Source organism: Meriones unguiculatus, chromosome 18 (genome assembly GCF_030254825.1).
Source record: "Meriones unguiculatus strain TT.TT164.6M chromosome 18, Bangor_MerUng_6.1, whole genome shotgun sequence".
Taxonomy (NCBI): domain Eukaryota; kingdom Metazoa; phylum Chordata; class Mammalia; order Rodentia; family Muridae; genus Meriones; species Meriones unguiculatus.
The window spans coordinates 39,495,568-39,519,119 of NC_083365.1; the positions used below are offsets into that span (position 1 = coordinate 39,495,568).

The 23,552-nt window shown below is 45.8% G+C and overlaps 1 protein-coding gene across 2 annotated transcripts in view; it reads left to right on the top strand.

Moving 5' to 3' along the window:
* Positions 1-15,966, top strand: part of Ldlrad3 (low density lipoprotein receptor class A domain containing 3) — a 233,982-nt gene extending 218,016 nt beyond the window's left edge. For both annotated transcript variants that reach the window (XM_060371863.1, XM_060371864.1), the window contains exons 5-6: positions 11,112-11,457; positions 13,032-15,966. In XM_060371863.1, the coding sequence (XP_060227846.1) occupies positions 11,112-11,457; positions 13,032-13,269 (584 nt within the window). In that variant the 3' untranslated portion in view covers positions 13,270-15,966. The remainder of the gene's footprint in view (positions 1-11,111; positions 11,458-13,031) is intronic.
* The last annotated feature ends 7,586 nt before the right edge of the window (positions 15,967-23,552 follow it).

Genomic DNA, 23,552 nt, shown 5'->3' on the forward strand with positions numbered 1-23,552 from the left:
CCAATTAAATGCCTTCCCCTCCAGCCAGTTCTGTAACTGCTCTGGGCCTGGTTCTTGACTGAGAGGCCATTAGCCAGCTATATCCCTGGGTTGTCTCTGGGCATCTATACAGCTGACTAGATTCAGGGGCACAGTGTCTTCTAGGGAGCCTCAAGCTTTCACTATCCTCACCCTGTCCTTAGGGTGAGTAGGTTAGAAATTGATAGGAAAAGGGCTTTGTTTGGTAAAGTGCTTGCTATGCAAGCCTGAGGACCTCAATTTGGTCCCCAGAATCTATATTTTAAAAGCTAGAGGCATTTGTGCACATTTACAGTCCCAGTGCTGAGGAGGCAGAGACAGGGCCAGATCCCTGGGCCTTGTTCACCCTAGCCTAGCCTTGGCCAGCCTAGCCTACCAAGGCCCAGGCCAATGAAAAACCCTCCCTCAAAAGTGTAAGGTGAGTAGAGTTGAGGAACTACCAAGCTTTTCCTCTGGCCTCTCCATGCACATATATGCAGCTACACACACACAAATCCACATGCTCATGCACACACTCACACAGGCTTACACAGGCCTACACACACACACACCATGAAAAAGAAAAAAAATGCACAAAAGAAGTTGGGGAAGGATACCTATTGGCAATTTCTGTGGAGTTCCTGGTTTGGGAGGAGACCTGCTCCCATTTCCCCAGTGATAGGCACATGTTACAGGGTTGGGGGCTGGAGCAGCACTGAAAATTTTTTTACCATGAGAATGACTGAAATTCCAGGGAGATATCTGCCAATGCCTGCCTTCCACCCTTGAACTTTCTTCTCTGCTACCATCTCTCTGTCCCTCTCCTCCTCCTTTGCCTCTGCCTGCCCCTCACTCATCTTGCAAGTATGATCTTAGAGCTCATTCTCCTAGCTCTCAGGCAAGAGATCCCTTCAGCAGTCTTTGGAGCCATCTTCACCACCACCACTGACTTCCCTTTGGCTAGGGGTCTAGGTGGCACTGGTTGTGGTGATGCTCTGCAGCCCCCGTATTCCCATCACCCTTCTCCCCTTTCAGTTAATTTTAGCAACTTGAGTTGCCATGGTAATGGTTCAGTGGGGTTTTCGTGGCTGCTTTTTGATTCAGTCATTTGCTGGTCTGCCCTTTAGATTAAGCCTTTTCAATCCGCATCTAAATTGGGACAGGAGATGTGCTTAGAATAGGGATCCACAGAGGCCATGAGCCCTTAGGATGTTTGTTTTAAATAGGACAGTCAGGGTGAGTAGGGGGATGCCCTTACTTTACAATGGCCTTGAGGCTAGTGGCCTCGAGAGAATGTGTGTGCAGAGGTCAGACATTGTAGGAGATGCCTGAGATGTGGTACCTCCGAGCTTCAAACACCCTAGATTCAGGCTCTGATGAGTTCACTCATCTTAATTAAAAATACATAATAATAATAGATGTAACATTCTCATCAACTCTGGTGGCCACAGGCTTTGAAATCCAGTTTTACAAATGAGTTTAGAAGGGCAGACTCATCTAGTTCAAAGTCGTCCATCTAGTTCCTGGCACATAGGACTGGGAGCTAACCCCAAACACTCCAGCCCTGGACTAACTCTGGGGCTCCCTGCCTCCTGTTAACTTAGATACACCTGTCCTTGCATTCAGCCCCCTCTCCTCACAGTCACTGTGATTAGAGGAAGGGAACTGATCATTGGGCCCACCAAGATTATGCAGGGGACTCAGAAGGAGGCCTGTGATTTGGGACATTTGGAGACTTGGGCTGGTTTCGGGTGGGGGAGCAGAAAGAGTGAATAAACAGACTGTGTGAAAACCAGGCCTGACTCACAGCCTGCTGCAGCCAGCCCAGGACAGCAGCTTGCCTTGGCCTGTTCTAGGACGGATGGCACAGGCAAAGGGCTGTCTCTGAAACAATCCAGGAAGTCAAAGACAAAGCCCAGTAACAATGGGCCCAAATCAGCAAGGGCGTGATTAGTGACTGACAGCATGCCTCACTGTGTCTCTGCTTCCAATTAAGGAGCAGGTAGAAGGCATACTTGTTCCCTTGACTGATGGCACAGTAGTCTTCAGGTCAGTGAGAGCCTCAGCTTCTCTGATCCAGCAGACACCACTCAGTACACACACACACACACACACACACACACACACACACACACACTCTCACACTCAGCGTACACATACACACCAACAGACACCACTCAGAAGAAACACACACATCTGGAGCTCTGGCCTCCTGCATTTTGATACTTGCTGGTATAAAAACAGCAGAAGGCTGACACATAAAGAAGGCGTGCACAGGGTCCACTTAATTCCACAGAGGAGACCACGGAGAGTTTCACAAACACGGGGACACTAGGGGGACAGCAGGATGTGGCAGGTACAGCGCAGAAGCAGCATGGGGATCACAGAGGAATGGGCGCCCTGTGCTGGAGTTAGGCTGGTCCCTCTACTCATAGTCCTTGTGCGTGCCCTCCCCATGTGGCACTGGCTTCCTCGGCCTGCCACAGCCAGCTGCCCTTCAGCTTAGTCCAGTGGAAGAACTAGGAGAAGGTTGGAGGGTAGAAGCACACAAAAGGTCAGAACGTGGCACTTGGTGATACTTGTTTCCCCAACCAGGGACATGTTAGCTCTCTCACATCCTGGGATATTCTAGAAACTGCAGCCTCAGCCTTCAAGTTTAGGCTGCTACCAGCTTCCTGCTGTCTCTCTATGAAACTACTTTTCTAATCCAGGACATTGTGGGACCCAGCGTGTGCAGGGCCCAGGCAAGTCATAAATGTCTGAAGGACCCTGAGTGCCGTGTTCGTGGCTAATACAGACAGCACGCTGGAAAGCACTAGACAGGGTCACTGGGAGCCTGAGTACCACAGTAACAAACTGGGTTTCTGCCCTTGAGAGGTAGAAGGTTCTGGAACGGCTGAGGAGGCCACAGAGCCAGGCCCAGGCCACAAATCGTCATGTCAGGTCATCATCATAGTCACGTGGGGAGGAAACTGCTCCTCCTTCACACTCCTGGACTGTATAGAGATGGTCCCAGGAAGGTGTGTCATTCTCCCCCACCAAATGTGTAAGAGGACTCTTCTGGAAGAATGGGACTGTGTTCTAATACATGACACCTGTCTTCTCCATAGCCCTCATCTGATTCAGCCATGGCACAGTTTTTCATTGTCTGATATTTTTTCCCCCTGATACAGATTGTTTGAACCAAGGGCCACACACAGGCTAATTGAACTCTCTACCTCAGAACTGCCCCAGCCCTGGTTTTCCATGCCCTGAAACAACACTCTTGACAGACTTGTTCAATGAAACGTACTTTATACTGCTTGTTTTTCCTATGTGTGGGTCACACGGACCTGGGTGCCAGTTTCAACTCCAGGCCATATGAGCTGGGAGGAGCTTCTTACCCATGAGGCTAAATAAAGACTCTCTAAGGAGCAGGTCCTGTCAGCCGTACCCAGCTGTGGGAACCGTTAGGGAGCCTCTGAGGTCCTCCTCCAGGAAGTTATTATTTGTCTTGACGATGGGGCCTGGGAATTTACCCACCTACCCAGCCTGGGGAGCAGCTGTGAGACTGAAAATGGGTGCTGTGAAGACACTTGATGTCCTGAAAACACCACAGGGAACACGACTGGTCTGTACCGATCTGTAACCGCAGGAGGCAGAGAGAGGCAACACCGAAGGTCAGAGTGACCACGGGGACAAGAACTGTCGTACCTGAAGGCCAGGTGAAAAGGCTCCACTCCCACTTTGTGCTGAGCACGTAGGAAGTCATGGAGAGTTTTCGGCTCAGGACTGGTCCTGAGCAACTGAATCTGTTTCTTAAGAGAATATCCTATAACCATTTGGAAAGAGGACTAGAGAGCAGGCGTTGGGGGCAAGGTGCAGGTGACAGTGACTGAGGATGAAGGCTCTGAGGCTTTCTAGCAGTGAGACAAGCAGGACCCGTGATGCAGGATTCTGATTGGCCTTGGGTTCCCTGTCAAGCATCTTGGTCTGCTGGCCCTGGGACCAGAACAAAATAAGCAGCCCTGCCCTCCAGGACGTCCAAGGCCCCGGGTCAATGCGTTCCTATCAGGAATCTCAAGAAACAGTGAATTTGCCCATGGCTAATAAAACTCCCCTCTGGGAGCCCGGGGTGGAATGCTTCCGTCACCAGCCTGTTTCCTGAATTATTCAGATAGTTTTCTGCGCTCAGAGCTGCCAGTGTGCGCACTCAGCATTTCCCCGGGTAATAAGGTTTTGCAGGCAGAAGTGGCTCTGATGAACTGATTACCAAGGGAGCCGCGAGCAGCTCTGGTTTGTGGTGAACGCACAAGAGCAGCCTTGGACTCCCTGAGAATTTAAACGGGATCAGCCGCTACTGCTCAGGCTTGTCAAGTGTGGGGGCCATTGGGGGACATCACTCATTGATCACGTGCCCACTTGTAGGCTCTCAATGCTTGGCAGGTTCCTATCAATAAAGGTGACACTAACTGCTGGGGCCAGGGAGCCGGGCCTTGCTGCTGCTGCTGCTGCTGCTGCTGCTCCTGGAACAGAACAGACCTCAGACAGCCACATAACAGCTATGCCCTCCTAGCTGCCAGCTGATGCCTTTCTCCAACATGTCTCAAAAGCCAAGGATGCCCCCTCAGGTTTATTGAAAGACAGCCTCAAGAATGATGGGAAAGTAGTCTTTTGAAAAATTATGTACATTCTATCCATATCCACATAGAAGTGAGGCTTATGAAATTTCCTCAGAATTGTGAGGTCATCACCGGGAACATTTGCCTACTAAAGTCTCTGAAAAGGCCTGCAGTAACAGTCATTAGTAATGGCAGGTGTGGTGAGTGCTGACTCTGCCAGGTACCACTCCTAATGTTTATACTCAAAAGGCAAAGTTTAGTAGCTATGACTCACATCGGATGGTCTATAAATCATACAATATTCACTCTCTTGCCCTTGACAGAAAAGGTGTGCCAACCTGGGCTACCCCACTGTAAAATACGCTTTCATCCAGCGGAGCTCTGCTAGGTTTGCAGGAAGCAGGAAGCATTTTGTCTGCTTCTAATTGTTCTAATGCTTTAGCCTTAGCAATTAACATGGCTCTTTATGATGAGAATTGAGTACAGTTTGGAAGCTGTAGGCACCAAGGAAAAGTACCTGTCTCAGTCAAACTGAATCAAGTGACCCCAGGCCTGTATGTAAAGTTGGTTTGCAACACAATTGCCAAGGTAATTTGATAGGAAAGGACAGGCTTCCCACAAATGGGAGTGGGGGGGGGAGCTGGCTTTCAGGATGGATTGATCAAAAGCACCTTGACCTTTATCTTGTTCCATAAACAGGAATTAACTAGCAGTATATCATCAATGTAAATGGAGGTGCTAAAGCTACATCATTCCTTCCGGGTAAAAATTTAGGTGAGGATGCCTTGGATAGTATGCAGAAAGCACACACCATTAAGAAGGAATTGCTGTAGTGGGCTTCATTAAAGTCAGAAAGAAAAAGAAAGGCACACTTCTCTCAAAAAAAAAAAAAAAAAAAAAAAAAAAAAAAGCACCAAAAAGGAGATGAGAAAAGAAAGCACAGCATGGAGCATGGAAGACACAATGAATGGGATGAACATCTGTGTCCCAGAATAACTGAAATACCCTTACTCAGTAGTAATAAGCCAAGCAGTCCTGTTTTATTACACTTTATTTATTTTATTTGTGTGTGTGTGTGTGTGTGTGTGTGTGTGTGTGTGTGTGTGTGTGTGAACTTGTATGCCACCGCCTGAATGTGGAGGTCAGAAGAAGGTTTTAGAGCCATGTCTCTTTATCATTGTACCATGTGGGTCCCGGGGATTGAACTCTGGTTGTAAGGCTTGGTGGCAAGCACCTTTACCTGCTGAGCCATCTCACAAAAGAACAGGGGAGGAGGCATGGGAGCCTCCAGGTCTTGATTGTGGGGAGAGTTGTGTTCAATTTGCCAAACGCATCCACTTGTACATTTTAAAGAGGAAATTTTATTGTACATAAATTACATCTCAATAAACTTGATTTGTTGAAGTACTCAGTCTGAAGAAATAAAAGGCAAGTGAGAGTTGATCCCCCACCCCCAAAGGAATGATGGGGAGTCAGTTTGAGCCATACCAAATATTCCAGAAATAAGAATTCAGGAGTTCAGGCTTGGGGCCTAGGAGTCATCTTTAGACAATGTGTCCTTGGAATAAAGTGTCCCAGGAAGGTGAGCAGTGAGGTGTGAGCCCTGAGGCTCCTCATATAGGTGAGGAGAGAAAGACAGGAAAGGGTAATCTATCAGGTCAGTTGTGGGAAGCCAAAAGAAGAGAGTGGTTTTAAATACGACATGGTGTACAGATAGCACAGTGTAGGCATAAGTGAACAGCGAAGACTCTCCCCCTCTCATGTCTGCCCACCAGCACCTGCCCCCTCCCATGGAAACCCCTTACATCACCCCCTCGTGTCTTCCAGAACTGTACAGTACATTCTTTTGATTTGGCCCAATTTACACTATTCTGTTGGAATGAAACATCTGAAGGTTGGTTGCTTTAAAAAGGGAAAAAAAAATAGGTTTGTTCTGCTCAAAATTATAGAGAGTCAAGGACCCATATTAATTGAAGACTTACTAAGGGGATGCACGATGCCACTCAGTGTGAGACAGAGAGAGAAAGAGAGAGAGAGAGAGAAAGGGAGGAGGGTTGAGAGTTCTTTCATTCCTGTGTCTCTGTGCCAGGATGTGTGGGGGATGGGTGTGCATATAAAAGCCAGAAGATAATCTCATTTGTGGTTGTACTATCTACCTCTTTTTTTTTTTTTTCCTTTGAGGCAGGGCCTCTCCCAGGAGGCCTGGGGCCAGCCCAGTAGGCCTGACTAACTGGGAAGTGAGCCCCATGGGTCCCCCGTCTCTCCTTCCCCAAGTGCTTTGATTATAAGTGTATATCATGCTTTCTAACTTTTCTTTAATGTGGGTTCTGGGGATTGAACTCAGGTCCTCATTCGTTCAAGGCAAACAGCTTACATGACCTAGTAGAGCTCCCCAGCCCTCTCCCTCTTCTTATAGAGCCTCCATAATTACATCATGGGCCTTTCACCCTGATGACTATCAAATCCTGTCACCTCCTAAAAGTCCCACTCCTAGACACGTAGTTAGAGTGACTTTCTACCCTCTTAATACTGCAAAGTTGGGGTGAAATGCTAACTCATGAGAACCTGGGGTAACACACTTTAAAGCAATATGTAAATTATAACAGTTCCCTTGTGAACTTTGGTTTTTTGTTTACCAATCAATAATCTTCCAAATACTTCCATGGCAGTATATGTTATGTAAATTTTAAAAGAGGAGCAACATTATACAGAAACAGCATAATTTATTAAATCAAGCTGTGATGATAGACATTTATATTTTGTCTGTTCCATTTACTATTACAAACAATGCTTTCATGGATACTGGTACTAAACATAATTTCTGGCCTGGAGCCATAGCACGATGGACAGTAAGGTGCTTGTCTAGCTTGCATAACTCTCTGGGTTTGAACCTCAGCCATGGAAAAAATATTGCTCATTTTTACTGTGATACTGTGTCAGAAATAATTATATTTTTAATAAACGTTTGTCTCTCAGTGTCTGTGAGGGATTGGTTCCAGGATACCAAATCCACAGCTGTTTGAGCCTCTTGCATAAAATGCTGTAATATTTGCATAGAACTTCCATACCTATGTATTTTAAGTCACTTCTACATTATTTATACCTCGTACAGTGTGAGTGCTCTATAACTAGTTCTTGCACTGTGTTGTTTAGGGACTAGTGACCCAAAAATGTCTACACATAGTCAGTAAGCATGAATGTATTAAAGCCAGCATTTCTGAAATGCAGGGGTGCAGAACTAGCAGGCATGGAGCCCCACCTGTAGATGCAGAGAGTTGTGTGCTGTTAATCTTCGCCACTAACTCAGATTTGTACCCACTTGCTCTCCCACTACCCCCACCCGAGTAAACCCCATGTATGAATATACATGTTTTCCCAAGACACAGCCAGCAGAATATAAGTCCAAAATCGGCCTTTGGCCAAGCCAATGGACAAAATGCCAATATCCTGGAGGAAATTTGATTTTCATTTGTAAGAATTAAATTTATAGATGGGAAGGAGCATTAAATCGCAGGTCTCAGCAGCTGTGATCCCTGCAGCAGCCTGAGAGGCACCTATGAGTTAGTCAGAGCTGTTTCTCACAGGGCACTTGCCTTCTGCTAGAAAGCTGCCATTGTCAAGTGTTCAAATTGTCACCCTGTGGAGCAGAGCTAGGCACCAGCCACCATGGGGCCCTGGCTGCTAAGAGAGTCCAGAGGTCTCCAGTTATGGCAGATCTGCAGTAGGCACAAAAGCAGATAAGGGGTAAGAGTTTAAGATGCTTGACAGTAGAGCAGGAGGGCACTGGCTTGAGGGACAGCCAGGATAAATGGAAACTTCATTATCCGTGGATCACACACACTTGGAAAGCAGGTCGCAGGCAACTCTGATGTTAGTAATTTGGCCGGCAGGCTCATTAAGCTCTTAAGAAAAGTGGGCCTAGTTAATGAATTAATGTAAGATGACATTTTACACACAGAGCAAAAATGAGCCCAGGCAGCTCTGAGCTATGTGGCATCATAACTCCTTGAGTCAATGTGATCGCTGCTTCTTGACTGCCAAAGTGGCAGGTCTGGAGGGAGCCAGCTTTCACAGACAACAGTGAGAGCCTTGGGATACAGAAGCCTCACTCTCCCCTCATTAAAAAGCTCCCTCTCGTGTTTGTAATGCCGCCAGTGGTCACCCAGACGGCAGAGTTTCAGTGTCTCTGGACACGTTTACTTTCCGTGTGAAAATCTACTGGCTCCCCCCACACACACAGCCCCCAACGTGGGCTCCCCTCTTGTCACAGATGTCTGCTGAGGATATCAAGAATGCACATGCTAAGAAGCGGTGTTAACTAGTCAGAGCTGAAAGAGCCTGGAGATGAACAGCAGTGATGTTTGTACAGCTCCCTGAATTCACTTACCACTACTGAACTGTACACTTCACACATTTTCTGCAGGATGCACTTTTCATCCTGGCCGTTTTAAAGCAGTATTTGCACTAGCATCGCTGAGTGCAAACCCTTGTTGGTCAGTATGCTCAACACTCCCATCTGACCTGGGGAAATGGATGCGGTTAAGTTTCTCAGCCCTGTTATTACTTAAGGCTTATGAAAGTTAAATCACTTGCCTGGACTCAGGCACCCAGAAGTGGTGGCTCCAGGATCCACCCCAGAAAAGAAATAGCCCAGAGAAGTTACTTTAGTCCTGAATTCTGAATCTCCCCCCTCTCCCCCTCCCCTCAAGCCTCACTCCGCTTTTAATTACCTAAGCTAAGAGCTAAGTGACAGTTGTTTGTCTTTGAAAAAGTCCAAAGCCTCTTCCCTCCCTTAACTGCACAGATATACAAGACCACCTTTCAGAGGGCTCATGTTTGCTTCTTTCTGTACAGCTCAGATGTCCAGGTGTGTGTTAGAATGCTGACTGCCAGGAACTTGGGGAATACCCTAAGCTTTTAGTCCAAGGTTGGGTATGGCTAGAGAGAAAAGTTAGCACAAACAGGAGGGACCCTAAGGGGAAGGTCTTCATTTGTCTAAGATTGGGATGATTTCTTTTTTTTAATCAGGGAGGCAAACATTATGTGTTGGACAGCATGCAGGCTTTAGAAGGAGGATACGTGGCTCCCGGGCCCCTTCTGTAACCATGGACACGCTAATCCACCTCTCTGAGTTAAAATAGAAATAATAATAGCGCCTCCTGTCTGCCATAAAGTGTGAATAAACAGATTTGTGTTGTTGTTGACTTCTATGCATTTATTGAGTACCTACTGTCTGCCAGGTCTCACCCTCCACTCTGGAACTGTAGTCATAAACAAAGCAAACCCACTGCCCACGTCGAAGAAGGGAATGAATAACTGAGCTCCGCCCCTTCTGCTGCGTAACAAATGTCGGCCTCTCTGGGGTCCACAGAAACCTCGTCCCGAGTTACAGACGGAAGAGGCACAGGGCTCTGGAACCAAATTCACCCTCTGGCCTGAGACTAGAACATTCCTCCATCAGGGCACAGCAGCGGGTTGTTGTGGTTCTTTGGCACCAACAGGGGGTTCCCAGATTTCTGGGAAGGGCTGTTTGGGTTTCCTGTGCCTGCCTGGACTTCCTGAGGGCACTTCTGAGACACTAAATAAGCAGAACTGAAATCTTCAACATTATATACCGTGTGCATCAAACACACATGTGAATGTAGCAAAAAGTGTTTCTTTTCTTCTAAATGTGTGACAGTTGTCTGAGCCATACTTCAGACGCTCAGAGAATGGCCAGCCGCTTTGTAGTGCAGCACTTTCCGAAGGGCACAAATTCGGAAAGTAGGTTGAGGAACAGGTGGAACCTGTCTGGCTCCAGAGTCTGTCCCTGTATCTATAAAGATCAACCCAGGGCCTGGCACAAAACAGACATTCTGTGCTTTGGAGCTCAAGTTATGCATACCTACCTTCCTCGCATGTGCTTTATCATTCATTTTCAACGAAGAACTCATTTCTGGAACCCCAACAACACTCACTGGACCCCTGGGTATTGTATTCCCCACAACTGAATTTTTAACTAACTCTCATTTATAGAACATAAAATTCACTCACATTAACAGTCCAATGAAATGATTTTTTTTTTTTTAGTTCACTCCTCAACATGTGTCATCATCACCATAGTGATGGTCTGAGGACATTGTTAATGACCCAACAAGCCCCTCATGCCCACTTGCAGTTAATCCAGGCACTGCTGTGCTCTTTCTCTCTCTGTGAACTGGTCCTCACGTGCATCATCTAAACAGTCGACAGTCTGGGATATCGGGGCATGACTTATTTCTCTGTGTGTTTCTGAAATTCACACTCATAGGATTTATTAGCATTTAAATTTGGGATTTGGTACGAATTCATTGTGTGGATATACTACTGTCTGGCTATCCACTTAACAGCTGACGGACATCTGTCTCCCTTTCTGTGAATGGTCGTGCTGTGCTAATTGGCAAATCAGTTCTGAGGTTGGTTTTCAGAGGCTTAGGAAAGCCCACTTGTAACATTCTCTCTTCCATCTTTTTTTTTTTCTCCCGGTTTTCCCAGAACCAGGCAGCGGGCAGGTGTTTGTGACCTCGGAGAACCAGCTGGTGTACTACCCCAGTATCACATACGCCATCATTGGCAGCTCCGTCATCTTCGTTCTGGTGGTGGCGCTGCTGGCGCTGGTCCTGCACCACCAGCGGAAACGGAACAACCTCATGACTCTCCCTGTGCACCGGCTGCAGCATCCCGTACTGCTCTCTCGCCTGGTGGTCCTGGACCACCCCCACCACTGCAATGTCACCTACAATGTCAACAATGGCGTCCAATATGTGGCCAGCCAGGCCGAACAGAACGCCTCGGAAGTTGGCTCTCCACCCTCCTACTCAGAGGCCCTTCTGGACCAAAGGTGAGAGATTGCAGAGGACATCTGACAAGGAAGCACACGTGCATACACCGGACTACCTAAGTCTCACCAAGAATTTGGGCCCTGTAGCTGAGGGCAGTAGCAGTGACTGACATTTCCTTATAGAATGTTCCATGTCGTCTCATCACCTAAATACATCCGGGAGGTAACTAGGGTCCTTCAGCTTAAGTCACTTGTCTAAGGACCTAGAGGTAAAGCCGAAACTTTACAGCCACTGGCCATCTCTGCACCTTGTGTGCTTCTACAGAGGAGTCTCATGGGAGGTTCAGTTAGTTTGTTGACTGAATAAGTAAGTCTTTTACCTTGCCTTATTTATAAAGTAAAATGAATGGCATAGAATACCCCAAGCCCTATTAAGCAATGGAATGCTCATCACAAATGGCATTATTCATGAGCCCCCGATATAGAAAGCCCAGACCAGCATTATGTAGGTAGAGTTGCCCTCCCCCGAAATCATGCCTGTTCAGGGAGAGGGAGAGGTTGGAGTTTGAGATCAAGGCCTCAAACACATGAAGCACATGCTTTTATCGCCATGTTCATTTCCCCCCTCACACACACTGGAACCCTCTTGGAAGTCCCTGCACTGCAGCCAGCTGTTGGAGTCCCTTTAGAGTATAACACTGCATGCCCTGCCTTCAGGTCCCCTGCTCAGAGCACACGACTCACTAGCTGTTACATCAAGCATCTTGTAGATGTACCTCCAAGCTGGCTGAGCTTCTCGGAGCCTTCCCAGTGCCAGCTCCTGTGTGATTTCATCTTCACTTTCCCTCCTCACCAAAAGCAAGCAGTACTTCAAGGACTGGGAGGGAGGCCGTGCTGCTCGGGACCTCTGCAGATGAGACGTAGGACCTCGATCACCTAAAGAGCAGCCCACTCAAAACCTCTGCGTTTGGGCCACAGAGTAGCGTAGAGTAAGGATAAAACTGATAAATCCGGAGGCAGAATTGCGGGATTCCTGCTTCCTGCGTTGCTGCTTACTAATCTGTGATCATGGGCCTTCAATCCCTCACCAAGACAGTGGACATAAAAGTAATGCCTACCTCAAGGGACATTGTGAGGAGTAAAGGCAACAGAGGAGAGGTACCCAGAAAAGTGCCTGACTCGCAGCAGTGGGTGAAGAGGGTGAAAAACAGGTCTTTTCTGTACAGAGAAGGGGGTGGGGTATTGAGAGACTGACCTCACCCAAGGCCACGGGGAGAGTTAGATTTAGTAAGAAACCAGAATTCCTTCCTTATCAAAGACTCAGGCATGATTCCAACTCTTGGCCACAAGTCATTTAGACCAGAACACCCTAGATAATCTGAGGGTGTTTGTATAGCAACTTCATTCCTGTCCTGCCCAATGGACAGCACACTGACTTTGCTGTCCTGTCATGTTTCATACCACTGCTTCTGCTGGTCTTAGAACTGCCTTTGTTCTTGGCAGTAAAACCTTATTCTTCTCATAGGTATCTGCTCAGATCGGGCTGTTTGTAGAGCGGGGTCTTCATCACCTGCCTCGTCTTGACATTAACGTGTTCTCTCCCCTCTGCCACTCTCCTGCCTTCTCTGTTGCAGACCTGCCTGGTATGACCTTCCTCCACCACCCTATTCATCCGACACCGAGTCTCTGAACCAAGCTGACCTGCCCCCTTACCGCTCACGGTCAGCTAGTGCCTACAGTGCCAGCTCCCAGGCAGCCAGCAGCCTCCTGAGTGTGGAAGACAGCAGCCACAGCCCAGAGCAGCCTGTCCCTCCAGAGGGCGCTGCTGAGGCCAGAGACTCTGTGCCCAGTCAGGGTACTGAAGAAGTATAAAATCCAGCGCTTCCAAAGTCCGTATGGGTTGATCTTCTCCAACTTGTTGAATTCTAACAGCCTGTGCTCATGGGATGCCCTTTGAGCTCCTTTTGAGGATGTCTCAAGTTGCAGTTTGGGGCGCTGACTGCCTTTCCATCACCTTCTCCTCCAGATTTCAGGGATGCTCTATGGAATGACCTGGCACTCCTCTGGCCTCTTAGTTGGCAGGATGAACGGTCATCTTCTCTGTGAGGACACTGTTCCTTCTGGGCTTATGATCAACAGCCTCGGATGGCTGTGCTGCTGTTGGTCTCTCCCAGCAGGCTTGTGACTGGGCAGTCAGCAGGAGGAAACCATGTGTAAGTGGGTTTTGGCAGGGGGTCAGAAGATACCAGGTCAGACTCTCTGCTGTGCTGCCACATTTGGAGACTTGGCTTGGAAGATTCTGACAGAAGACCATGACTGGATGGCCACTCCAGAAAAGTATCCAGGTGAACATCAAATCCCGCCTTGCACTGTCCACTGAAGTTCTTACTTCAGCAGAGGCCAAAGAAAAATTCTGACTCTCGTTTGGTTTGATTAAAGACTCAGAAACCATCTACCTGGCCTTACAAATTTACCCAAGATTCCTCATTTTGAAAGCTCTCTCTAGAAGGGCATCATCCTTGACTAAGAAGGAAAACCCTGCCATGACTCCTTGGCTCCTAGTGTATAGGTTATCAGAGCCTGGTCCTGCCTTGGCCCCATAATCCCTTCCCTGGCTTCTGGATTGTCCTCGTCCAAGATGGCCTGGCATAGCTAAGAGTGAGAACCCAAACCAAGTTGGCCAAAATTCTGATTGAGCCCTTTACCCCACTACTACAGGCCCAGTCTGACACGCTCATGCATGCAGCTTCATCAGTAGGCGCCTAAGCTTCGAGAACACCTGCACTATTTTCCATGTGCATTTGGACTTGACGACTCAAGTTTCTAACTCACATGAGAACTACATTCAGTACCACCTGTGAGCCCGCTCAGGTCCCTGTACAGCACACACAGCCCCAGGAACAGTGCAACAAGGAAGGATTAGGGTTAGAGGGAGAGTCAGGCCCAGCCACATACCCTACAGTCTCTCCTATGAGAGAAGTAGGCAATAGGTAACAAGGAGTCAAGATTTTCCATTGGATTTATTTTTAAGCCTGTTAGAAATGCATTTGAAAACAGTGTGTTTGTTTGTTTTTTTTTTCCCTTCTAGTTAAGGGACTATTTATATGTGTATAGGAAAGCTATCTCTTTTGTTTTTGTTTCTCTCTTACTGAGGTCCAAAGAAAGATACAAGAAAAAAAATGCTGCCTTTCCCCCGCCTAGTCCCATAATGTCACCTCAGACTCGCCTGCATCTTGGAGTCATTATTTATTGCGTTCTTGAAAAATGCAGAGAGGCAAGTCCTCCATCCGCTGCCTGTGTCTATTTGGAATACCTTTCCTCTTTCTACATGCCCAGCCAGCCCTAGTGCATGCCACCAGCACACACCCCCGCCCACCAGGCAATAATGGGTGAACCATACCAACCAGGGACAAAACTGGAACCCAGTGCTGACACTTCCAGCAGCTGCCACCCGTTCAGAGTGTTTCTCCACAGCTGATGAAAGTTCCAGTAACCTGTTCGATGCTAATGAAAATGGAGCCTGCGGGGGGGCAGGGATGAAGTGGCCTTCAGTGGTGCTATACCACCATGGGCTTGGTTTTTAACCAGATCCAAACCAGACTGCAGGAAAGCTAGCTAGCCACTTGGGGTTTTGTTTGTTTGTTTTTGTTTCGAGTAAAAAAAAAAAAAGCCTCGTTGAGTCTTTCATTTTTAAAGTAGAAATTGAGTTGTTTTGTTTGGGGTGTCTGTGTATGAGTGTGTGCGTGTGTGTGTGTGTGTGTGTGTGTCTGTGTGTCTGTGTGTCTGTGTGTGTTTCTGTGTGTGAGTAGCCCAATGAAGAAAGAACCTGGGTGGCAGAGGGAGCTTTTCTGGCTTCACATCTCATGCCAGTGAGTCACTGTGGCTCTTGCCTCCCTTTGATGGGTCCCTGCTTCTTTTTTTGGTGCTCTGAAAGTTGTCTGGAGAAAAAGATTCTAATTTTAATTAATTGTGCAATGAGCTAATCTCATGAGCTTTTCTGCTTCAAGGCATTTTGGGAAAAACAAATGGTCTTCGTAGATAAGGAGAGCCTAGTAGTGTTGGGTTTTTGTTTTGTTTTGTTTCCAAACAAACACAGGAACATTTTTACTACAGATTTGGCTTTTAATGGATTTTTTAAAATAATACTAATCATAAATAAGATAGCAAAGCTCTGGAACTTGGGGTCCCCCTCCCTTTTTTTCTCATGATACAAAGTAGGTGGCTAGCAATATTTTCTAAATTCATTCCAGCCAGGATTTTTTTTAAATACTATATTTCCTAATTCTATACCAGCCAGAAAAGAGATCTCCACTGTCTCTTCTCCAGTGAGGCCAGCGCTTCATTTTGACACTCCACTCGATTCACTGTGGCTGGAAACTCACTGCCTAACCCCCTCTACCTTACCATTGACAATATTTTTGAAATACAGCTAAGGTGTTAATAAATAGTGTGTGATATTCAAAGTTAATGTAAACTGGAAGATTGTGGTTGCTTTTTTGTTTTATTTTTAATTAGGCTTGTTTTTTTTTTAATTTTTATACTCTCAAATAAACTTGCAGTTTGATTCTTTCTGCTGTGTGAATGGTTCTTGACCCACTTCTCTGCCCCCTAACAACCTAAAAAGAAGATGCTCATTTCTGGTTCAGCTTCCCCCAATAAATGTATGCCACAATAAAGTGAGGAAAAGGAGGAGTGGAATAGTGAAACTTCAAAATGTGGGGGGTGTCTGGGGTTCTCCAGATGTGACTGGGCTAGTGGGGAGAAACTGTGCCCACCGAATAGTGTGGTGGCCCTGGAAACTGAGTGACTCATTCATTATAGCATTTCTTGTTCCAGGGAAAGGCGTGTGGCTGTTACAACATGCACAGTCTTGCCACAGATTCAAAGACTGAACCTTGTGCTTGCATGACTGAAATTTGTTTTGAGCCTCCAAGAGCTGACATGAGTCCCCCCAAAAGAGCATCTTCACGTCCCTTAGGTTGACTTTAGAGCCACATGTTGACTGATGGAACAGAGACCGTGTAGAGAAGGTCTAGATGCCCCCACCACCTGCAGCCAGGACAGATGATTCAATCGTTGGCCAAAATAGAAATCCACATGGAAATTTAAATGCAAACCTTCAGACCAAGATTTGGGCCATGTATTATTTCCCCTGCTTCCAAAAGATGGAGCTATTAAGCAAGGGTATCCCAAGAGCACTGTGTCATATCTAACCGGAGTGCTCTGAAGCACAATGCCCCAAATGTCTGCTCATGCACGAATTCTTTCATCTCTCAGGGTACCTTATGAATCCCATTTTGTTGGAGGAAATAATTATAATCATCTGGTCTAGAACACACATTAGCAACCTTTCTGGAAAGGGCCAGATAGTATGTTTGGCTCTGTTGCCACTACAAAGGACTCACAGATAATACATAAATGATTGGGTACATCTGTGCTTCAATAAAATTACATAAATATAGAGAGCTTGCTAGTTTTAACCTATGGACTCCTGATCTAAGGAATCATCCCCACACTGGGTTTGTAAATCTTAAGCTTAGGCACTGTAGGGCAAATGGTTTAGGGTATTAGAACCTAAGAAGAACTCATGAGGCAGAGTGTCCAAGGCCCAAATTTAACTGGAATTAGCCTTACCAGTTCTCTGTCCAATGAATAAGAAAGTACAGGACTAATAGAGGCTTCCTTAATAAGATCCCAAAACAGTGGCTTGAACAGAGAAAGCCTAGTTTAAAAAAAAAAAATCTGGTACCACTGGGTGTCCCTTAAGATCTTAAACTAGACAATATCTCTGTTCAAGAAAGTGCATGTTGGTATGTGACCTGGGAATATTGTTCACCTCCGTTTATCTTATAAGCCACAGGCAGTGTAAGTCTGTCTGTTCAAAGACTCAACTGGATGAAAAGCATTAGAATAGTGCAAAGGAGGTAATGCCTAATATTCACATTTGTAAGAAGAAGAAAGAAAGAAACCTATGCACCCACTGAGATTCAGGAGAAAGGTGGTGAGGAGATCTACTGGCTCCTTTACTGTCCTGTACTCCAGCAGCTTCATAAGATGGAAAGGAGAACCCCCAGTATTAAGTAATGAAGATCCAACTCATTTAAAATGAGTATTGTCTGTTACAGACAGGTCTCCAGGCTGGATGGGTGCAGTAGATGAGCAGCTGTCATTACTAGTTTATTTCTGGGGAGTTCCCAAAGCACTGCAGGCTATCGTCCACCAGAAACTGTGTGGTGTGACCCCCTATTTCTGAAGACACCGTACATGTTGGAGATGAGACAGAGAAATCAACCTAGAACCAAAGTGACAGTTTCCTCCCTGCTTGCTAGTGTTCATGGCACTAGAAGGTGGAGAGGAAAAGATAACAATGGTTGTTCCCAGCTACAGACTCTGTAGTACCGTAACAACCTGTCAACAAGGACTGGTTAAGGTCCAACCAACCACTTCCCAACTAGACTGAGACCTACTGCACAAGGGGGAATATATGCTGTAAGCTTTCTCAAAAGCCGACAGCTGCAAGTCGCATGGCCTGGAGGAGAATGTACTACTGATGTTTTCCTAAATGGACATTGTAAACCAACCACGTCCTGAACACTTAGGATTATACTGAGAGACCAACGCTGCCCCTAGCCTGGGTCACAGAAACTTCCTTTCGTAGGTGGTGAATAGTTCAGAGACTCATGGCTGGTCTCTGAGTACCGAGAATAAATAATTATTGAGTGCCGAGCCCTAAATGTGACATCTACTTTCACCTACTCCAAGACTTTGGGGACATCCTTGTAAGTGGAGGTGGAAAGTTTGTAAGAGCTGAAGGATGAGAAAGGATACTGTGCAATGCTGTTCTTTATGTACAGCATGGTTTGTGGGACCATGAACACACAAAAAGTATGGGTGTCAGCACATACAGACATAAGGTAACTAATAAGGAAGAAAGAGTCCATGAGAATGGGAGAATGGGAACAGATAAGAGAGAATAATGAGAGGTGAGTCTGATTGCAAAATCATAGTACATGATACTTCTATATAAAATCGTCAATTAAAAAAAAAAAAGAATCTGCTTCCGAGCCTAAGGAGATGACTAAGTGGACAAAAACACTTCCTGTGAGAGCCTGAGGACCTGAGTTTAAATCCCCAGAACCCACATAAAATATGGATATCTAGACACATAGTCTAAGCACTTGTAATCCCAGCACTCCCGGAAGGATGGGAGGCAGAGACAGACCAGCTAGCCTCACACACACGTGGGAAAACAAAAAGACTAGTTTGAAAGAAGATGAAAGGCAAGAACCAAAATCCAAGGTTGTCTTCTGACCTCCACATATGTACCATGACATGTGTATACCTGTATTCACACACATGCAAATATGTACATACACATTTAACTTCCCTTCCCCAATTTCTCAGCCCTGTTTGTTCAGTATTGGCTTCATGAGAATGAAGAGACAATCCCTGCTAGAATTTTTAAACACTCTTTAACTCATGATTGGACATCTTTTGGTCATGTAGCTATTACTATGAGCAGGATGTAATCCCTTGATTAACAGCACCTCCAGAATTATATGGAGTAGGCAAATTCCTATACAAAAGGTTCTCACAGCAGGCAAAACCTCATTGTGTCTACTGTAAAGCTTCACTAAGGAAAGGTCCACGACTAACTAAGCCAGATTTATATATTTTTTATTAATTACAGTTTATTCCCTTTGTATCCCACCTGTAGTTCCCTCCCTCTTCCCCTCCCAATCCCACTTTCCCTCCCTCTTTTCCACCCATGCTCCTCCCTCTCCCAATCCAATGATAGGAGAGGTCCTCCTCCCCTTCCATCTGATCCTAGTCTATCAGGTCTCAGACTGATAGACTGGCTGCATTGTCTTCCTCTGTGGCTAAAACAATCTTCTACAATAAAAGATCTTCTGGAGCTATCTCCATCCCTGATCTCAATCTGTACTGTAGAACAACAGTAGTAAAAACTGCATGGTACTGGCATAGGAACCGACTGGTGGATCAATGGAATCGAACAGAACACCCAGAAATAAACCCACACACTTATTGACACCTGATTTTTGACAAATTTGCCAAAACCATACAATGGAAAAAAGAAAGCATCTCCTTCCAATTGTTCTGGTCTAACCGGATGTCTACATGTAGAAAAATACAAATAGATCCATACTTATCACCCTGTACAAAACTGAAGTCCAAGTGGATCAAAGACCTCAATACAAAACCAGACACACTAAACCTGTAAGAAGAAAAAGTGAGGAAGAGCCTTGAACTCATTGGCACAAGAGACAACTTTCTGACTTTAAGGTTTTAAGGTACATAGGAACGTAACTTAGGCTTTAGGCAACAGATCAGAGGTTCTCAACTTTCCTAATGCTTTAATACAGTTCCTCATGTTGTGGTGACCGCCAACCATTAAATCATTTTTTTGTTGCTACTTAACTGTAATTTTGCTTGTTATGAATTGTAATGTAAATATCTGACATGCAACCCCTGTGAAAGGGCCATCCACCTCCCAGAGGAGTCACAGGTTGAGAACTACTGCAATAGAGCTACAGGCGTTGAATGTTTTGCAAAATGAAGAGGCAATGTCAGCAGGAGAGTCAACAAGCCTTCCTCTAAATTCAGAGGAAAGAAAAGGTAAGGTGATGCATTTGAAGCTGGTATAGTGTGTGCTTTCATGAGATGGTAATCTGAGGTTGGCCACACAGACATGAATATCTACGGGAGGAAATGTACCCTATAAATGAAAAAATCCACTCTCAGACTACAGAACTGTCCTCAGACCACTGAAAGTGCTGAAATAGGATAATTATCCCACTATGAGTTTCTCTCTGCCCCAACCTGCAGTGTTTTTAAAATGATGGATCAGAAATATGTTCCCGTTTTCTTGTGAAGACCTCAAGACTCATCATTACGCATGGTGTCAGCTAAGTTTCCTGTGCCAGAGAGCAAGGGAACATCAGCACCTAGGACACCACCTTGCTGTCTCCCAGGAATTCTGGGACAGTTGTTACCACAGGAACTGAGGGGCAAATAACCATCAGAAGTGAAACTTAAAGATATGACAATGAAGGACAAAGGTGTGATGTCAGAAGGAGCATGTTTGGTTTTTTGTTTGTTTGGTTGGTTGTTTTTTGGGTTTTTTTTTTTCCCAGTTGGGCTGGGTTTTTTTGGTTTGAACAAGGATGACTCACTTTGACTTCAATACCACTCCATATTTGACTTTTTATGCCTCTCACATTCACTCTGCCAAGACAGCCCAGTGGACTAGCAGAGGGGAGTGCACAGAAAAGAACATGACAGGGAGAGCACATTGAGGAACCTAGAAGCTAGGTTCCATTGCCTAGGACTCCCTCTAACACCATAGCCTTGCTACTTGACATGCAGATCAACTGCGTGACCAAGAAGAACCAGAAGAGGATTGAGGTGCTAGTCACCAAGCATTTGGATTTTTTTCATAGGTAGAATACATTCACCCTCTATCCCAAGAGAAGTCCCTGCCATTCAGAAGCTATGATCAAGTGAGAATTCTATGAAAGGTCCTCTGGAAGATCATTTCTCACCCACAGCTCTTGTCATCTCATCTGGATTGTCTCCCTTAGGCTATTCTCAAAATCATTGAATAATGGTCATTTCGCTTAGGATGGAAATCAAAATGGTGTTCTACAAAACGTCAAGCCATCTGGCTCTTTTATGACCCACCCACCCTTGTTTTCTAATCTCACCTTACTCTGATCCAACTGTCTTGGTCACCTTGCCAACTCTTGAACCCACAAGGTATTTTCCCAGTCCAGGGCCTTGGTTTCTGCCGTATCTTCTGTTGGAGAACCCTTTGTTGAAGATCTAGAATATCCTTCTGCAACTGGAGCCACATCCCCTTGGAATCTTGATGTTGGTGTCCTTGGGACTTCAGCTATGGCTACTTGAAGACTCTTGAAGAGTTAAATACCCAGATTCCACTCTTGACAAAATATAATTGCTACTCAAATGATTGGGAGTGATTGTTAGCAAGTAGCACACAGGAACTTGGGGAGGTATGCCAGAAGTTTTGTTCTTATGTGGTTCGTGTTCAGGTAAGTCAGCTCAAGGAAAACCTTGGAATTAGAAACAGTATTGCTCAAGCATGAGGAATAAATGCCAGGGATTGAAGTGGCTCCTGAACATACCTGCCTGAGCCTGCATGTAGAATGACTCTTTTAAGATAACTTGAGATGGCTACCATCTTATAACTGTGGATATATACTAGCCTATGAGTTACTAAGAGCATGTGACTGTGCCTCGTTTTGAAACTTGAGAGGTATAGGACCACAGATTTCTCTTGGAGCTAGTGAGTGATCTCTCCAGTTCATGACCACTAGCTCAAACGGGGGGAAAAGAGTTACAGAAATTATAGAAAGAGGAGATTCATGCTGGCCTCCTTGTAAGTATAGCACAACTGCTTTCACAACTCATCTCTCTAGCTGAAATCAATCACCAGGAAATGGCTGAATGTTAATGTCTTGACCCCACTGCTGGCTTGGCTTAGATTAATAAGTGGCTCTTTCATGAAAATGGTGTTTGTGCTTGCCTGCTGTGTTCTCTGGGATCAGTCAGAGCCACGACAGACTTTACAGGAATAAGGGATTTAATATGGAAATTAGGGCTTATGGTGATATGGGAAGAGCTGGTGAAATGATGGCTGGGAAGTTCCAGCTAGAGGAACTAGGTATAGTTCCCAAGGATGACAGCTTGGATTCTGGGACAAGGGAAGAAAGCAGCAGGCAAGGAAGGCCAGAAACAACTCATGAAGTCTCCCAAGCCACAAGGCGACTCATGGCTAGGACTGTGAGGCCGCCTGTGTGTGTGTAACCACCCAGTAGGGTCAGGGGGAAGAGAGAGACTAGCAAGCACGGAGCTCTTTTGCTTTCCAAAGTCATGTAGGTTCCTTCTGCTTGCACTCTTGTCCCTGTAGCCAGAGGAAGAAGTGGGCCATAGAAAGAGTGCTGCAAGGATGCTAAGAGCAGCCACAGTCTTTCCAGACATACCTAAAGGACCTTGGTCTTCGTCATACTGCACTTTTCAGAACAAGCACTTCACCTTTCGTATTTTTCAGGAAATGAAAGTCAAGAAATTTCGGAAGTGTTTGACTATTAATTTTTAATGCACCTAATGAGGGAAGGGAATATCACTTTTGACCTTTAATTTGTCGCATTATCACCCACAACCCGAGTACGCAGTTTTCAGACTTGGAGAGATTCCTTTGAAATGTGCGGTGTCTGTCGTCTCTTGTAAATTATTTGGATGATTTGTGCAGGCACAATCCATGTTGAAAAATAGGAAGACATAGCTTTGGAGAGGCATTTGCTGCTATTAGGTTTGACCCTGAACAAAATGCTCTGCCACCCAGGGAAGTGTTTGCAAAAGGGCAGTTGTGAGAGTGGGTGACTGAGCAATCATCAAGGTGGGAGAGAATGGCCGTCTCCTCCCCTCCATGACAAACATGTCTCCTCCCCTAACATACATGACCAGTGGATAAGCTTCGGGTTAGGGTTAGAAACCATGCTGAAAACTGAAAGGATGCTGAGTTCCTCTTGGTTGCTCTTCCTGCTTATTAACATCCTGTGACTTAAGTAAGAAATACGGACAGGCTGCATCAGCCCAGAACAGACTGCTCATACAGATCTTGAGGAGTTTTTGGTTTCTAGGAGAATTAGTCTTGGCCAAGTGGATCCCCCTGGTCCCTAGGGAGCTATTCTGAGAGGCCCTCAGTCTGGTTTCAATTAATAGCTATGTTTTTGTTTGTTTTGCGCAATGTAGTGGGGGGGGCAGCAGCTGTTACCAGGGAAACATACATTTTGGAAGTTAGTAAGCACTTTCCAGCTCCTATTAAACCCGAGGTCTTGATTTAGCCCTGATGAGGTGGAATCAGGTAATACTCTTCCACATGTCTGCTTTATTTTACTGAAAATACTCTTTGAGAGGTTCATCCATGTGGTGAGCCTCAAAATTGCCCTCCTACTGTATAGAAATACCATATGTTCCACCGTTCACCTATCGGCAGCCATTTAGGCTGATTCCCTGTTCTTTGCTATTATGACTAATGTTGCTATGAATCATTTCCCTGCCTTTATTTAGGGTTTATATCCAGGAATGGAGTTCACCCAGCAAGTTCTGAG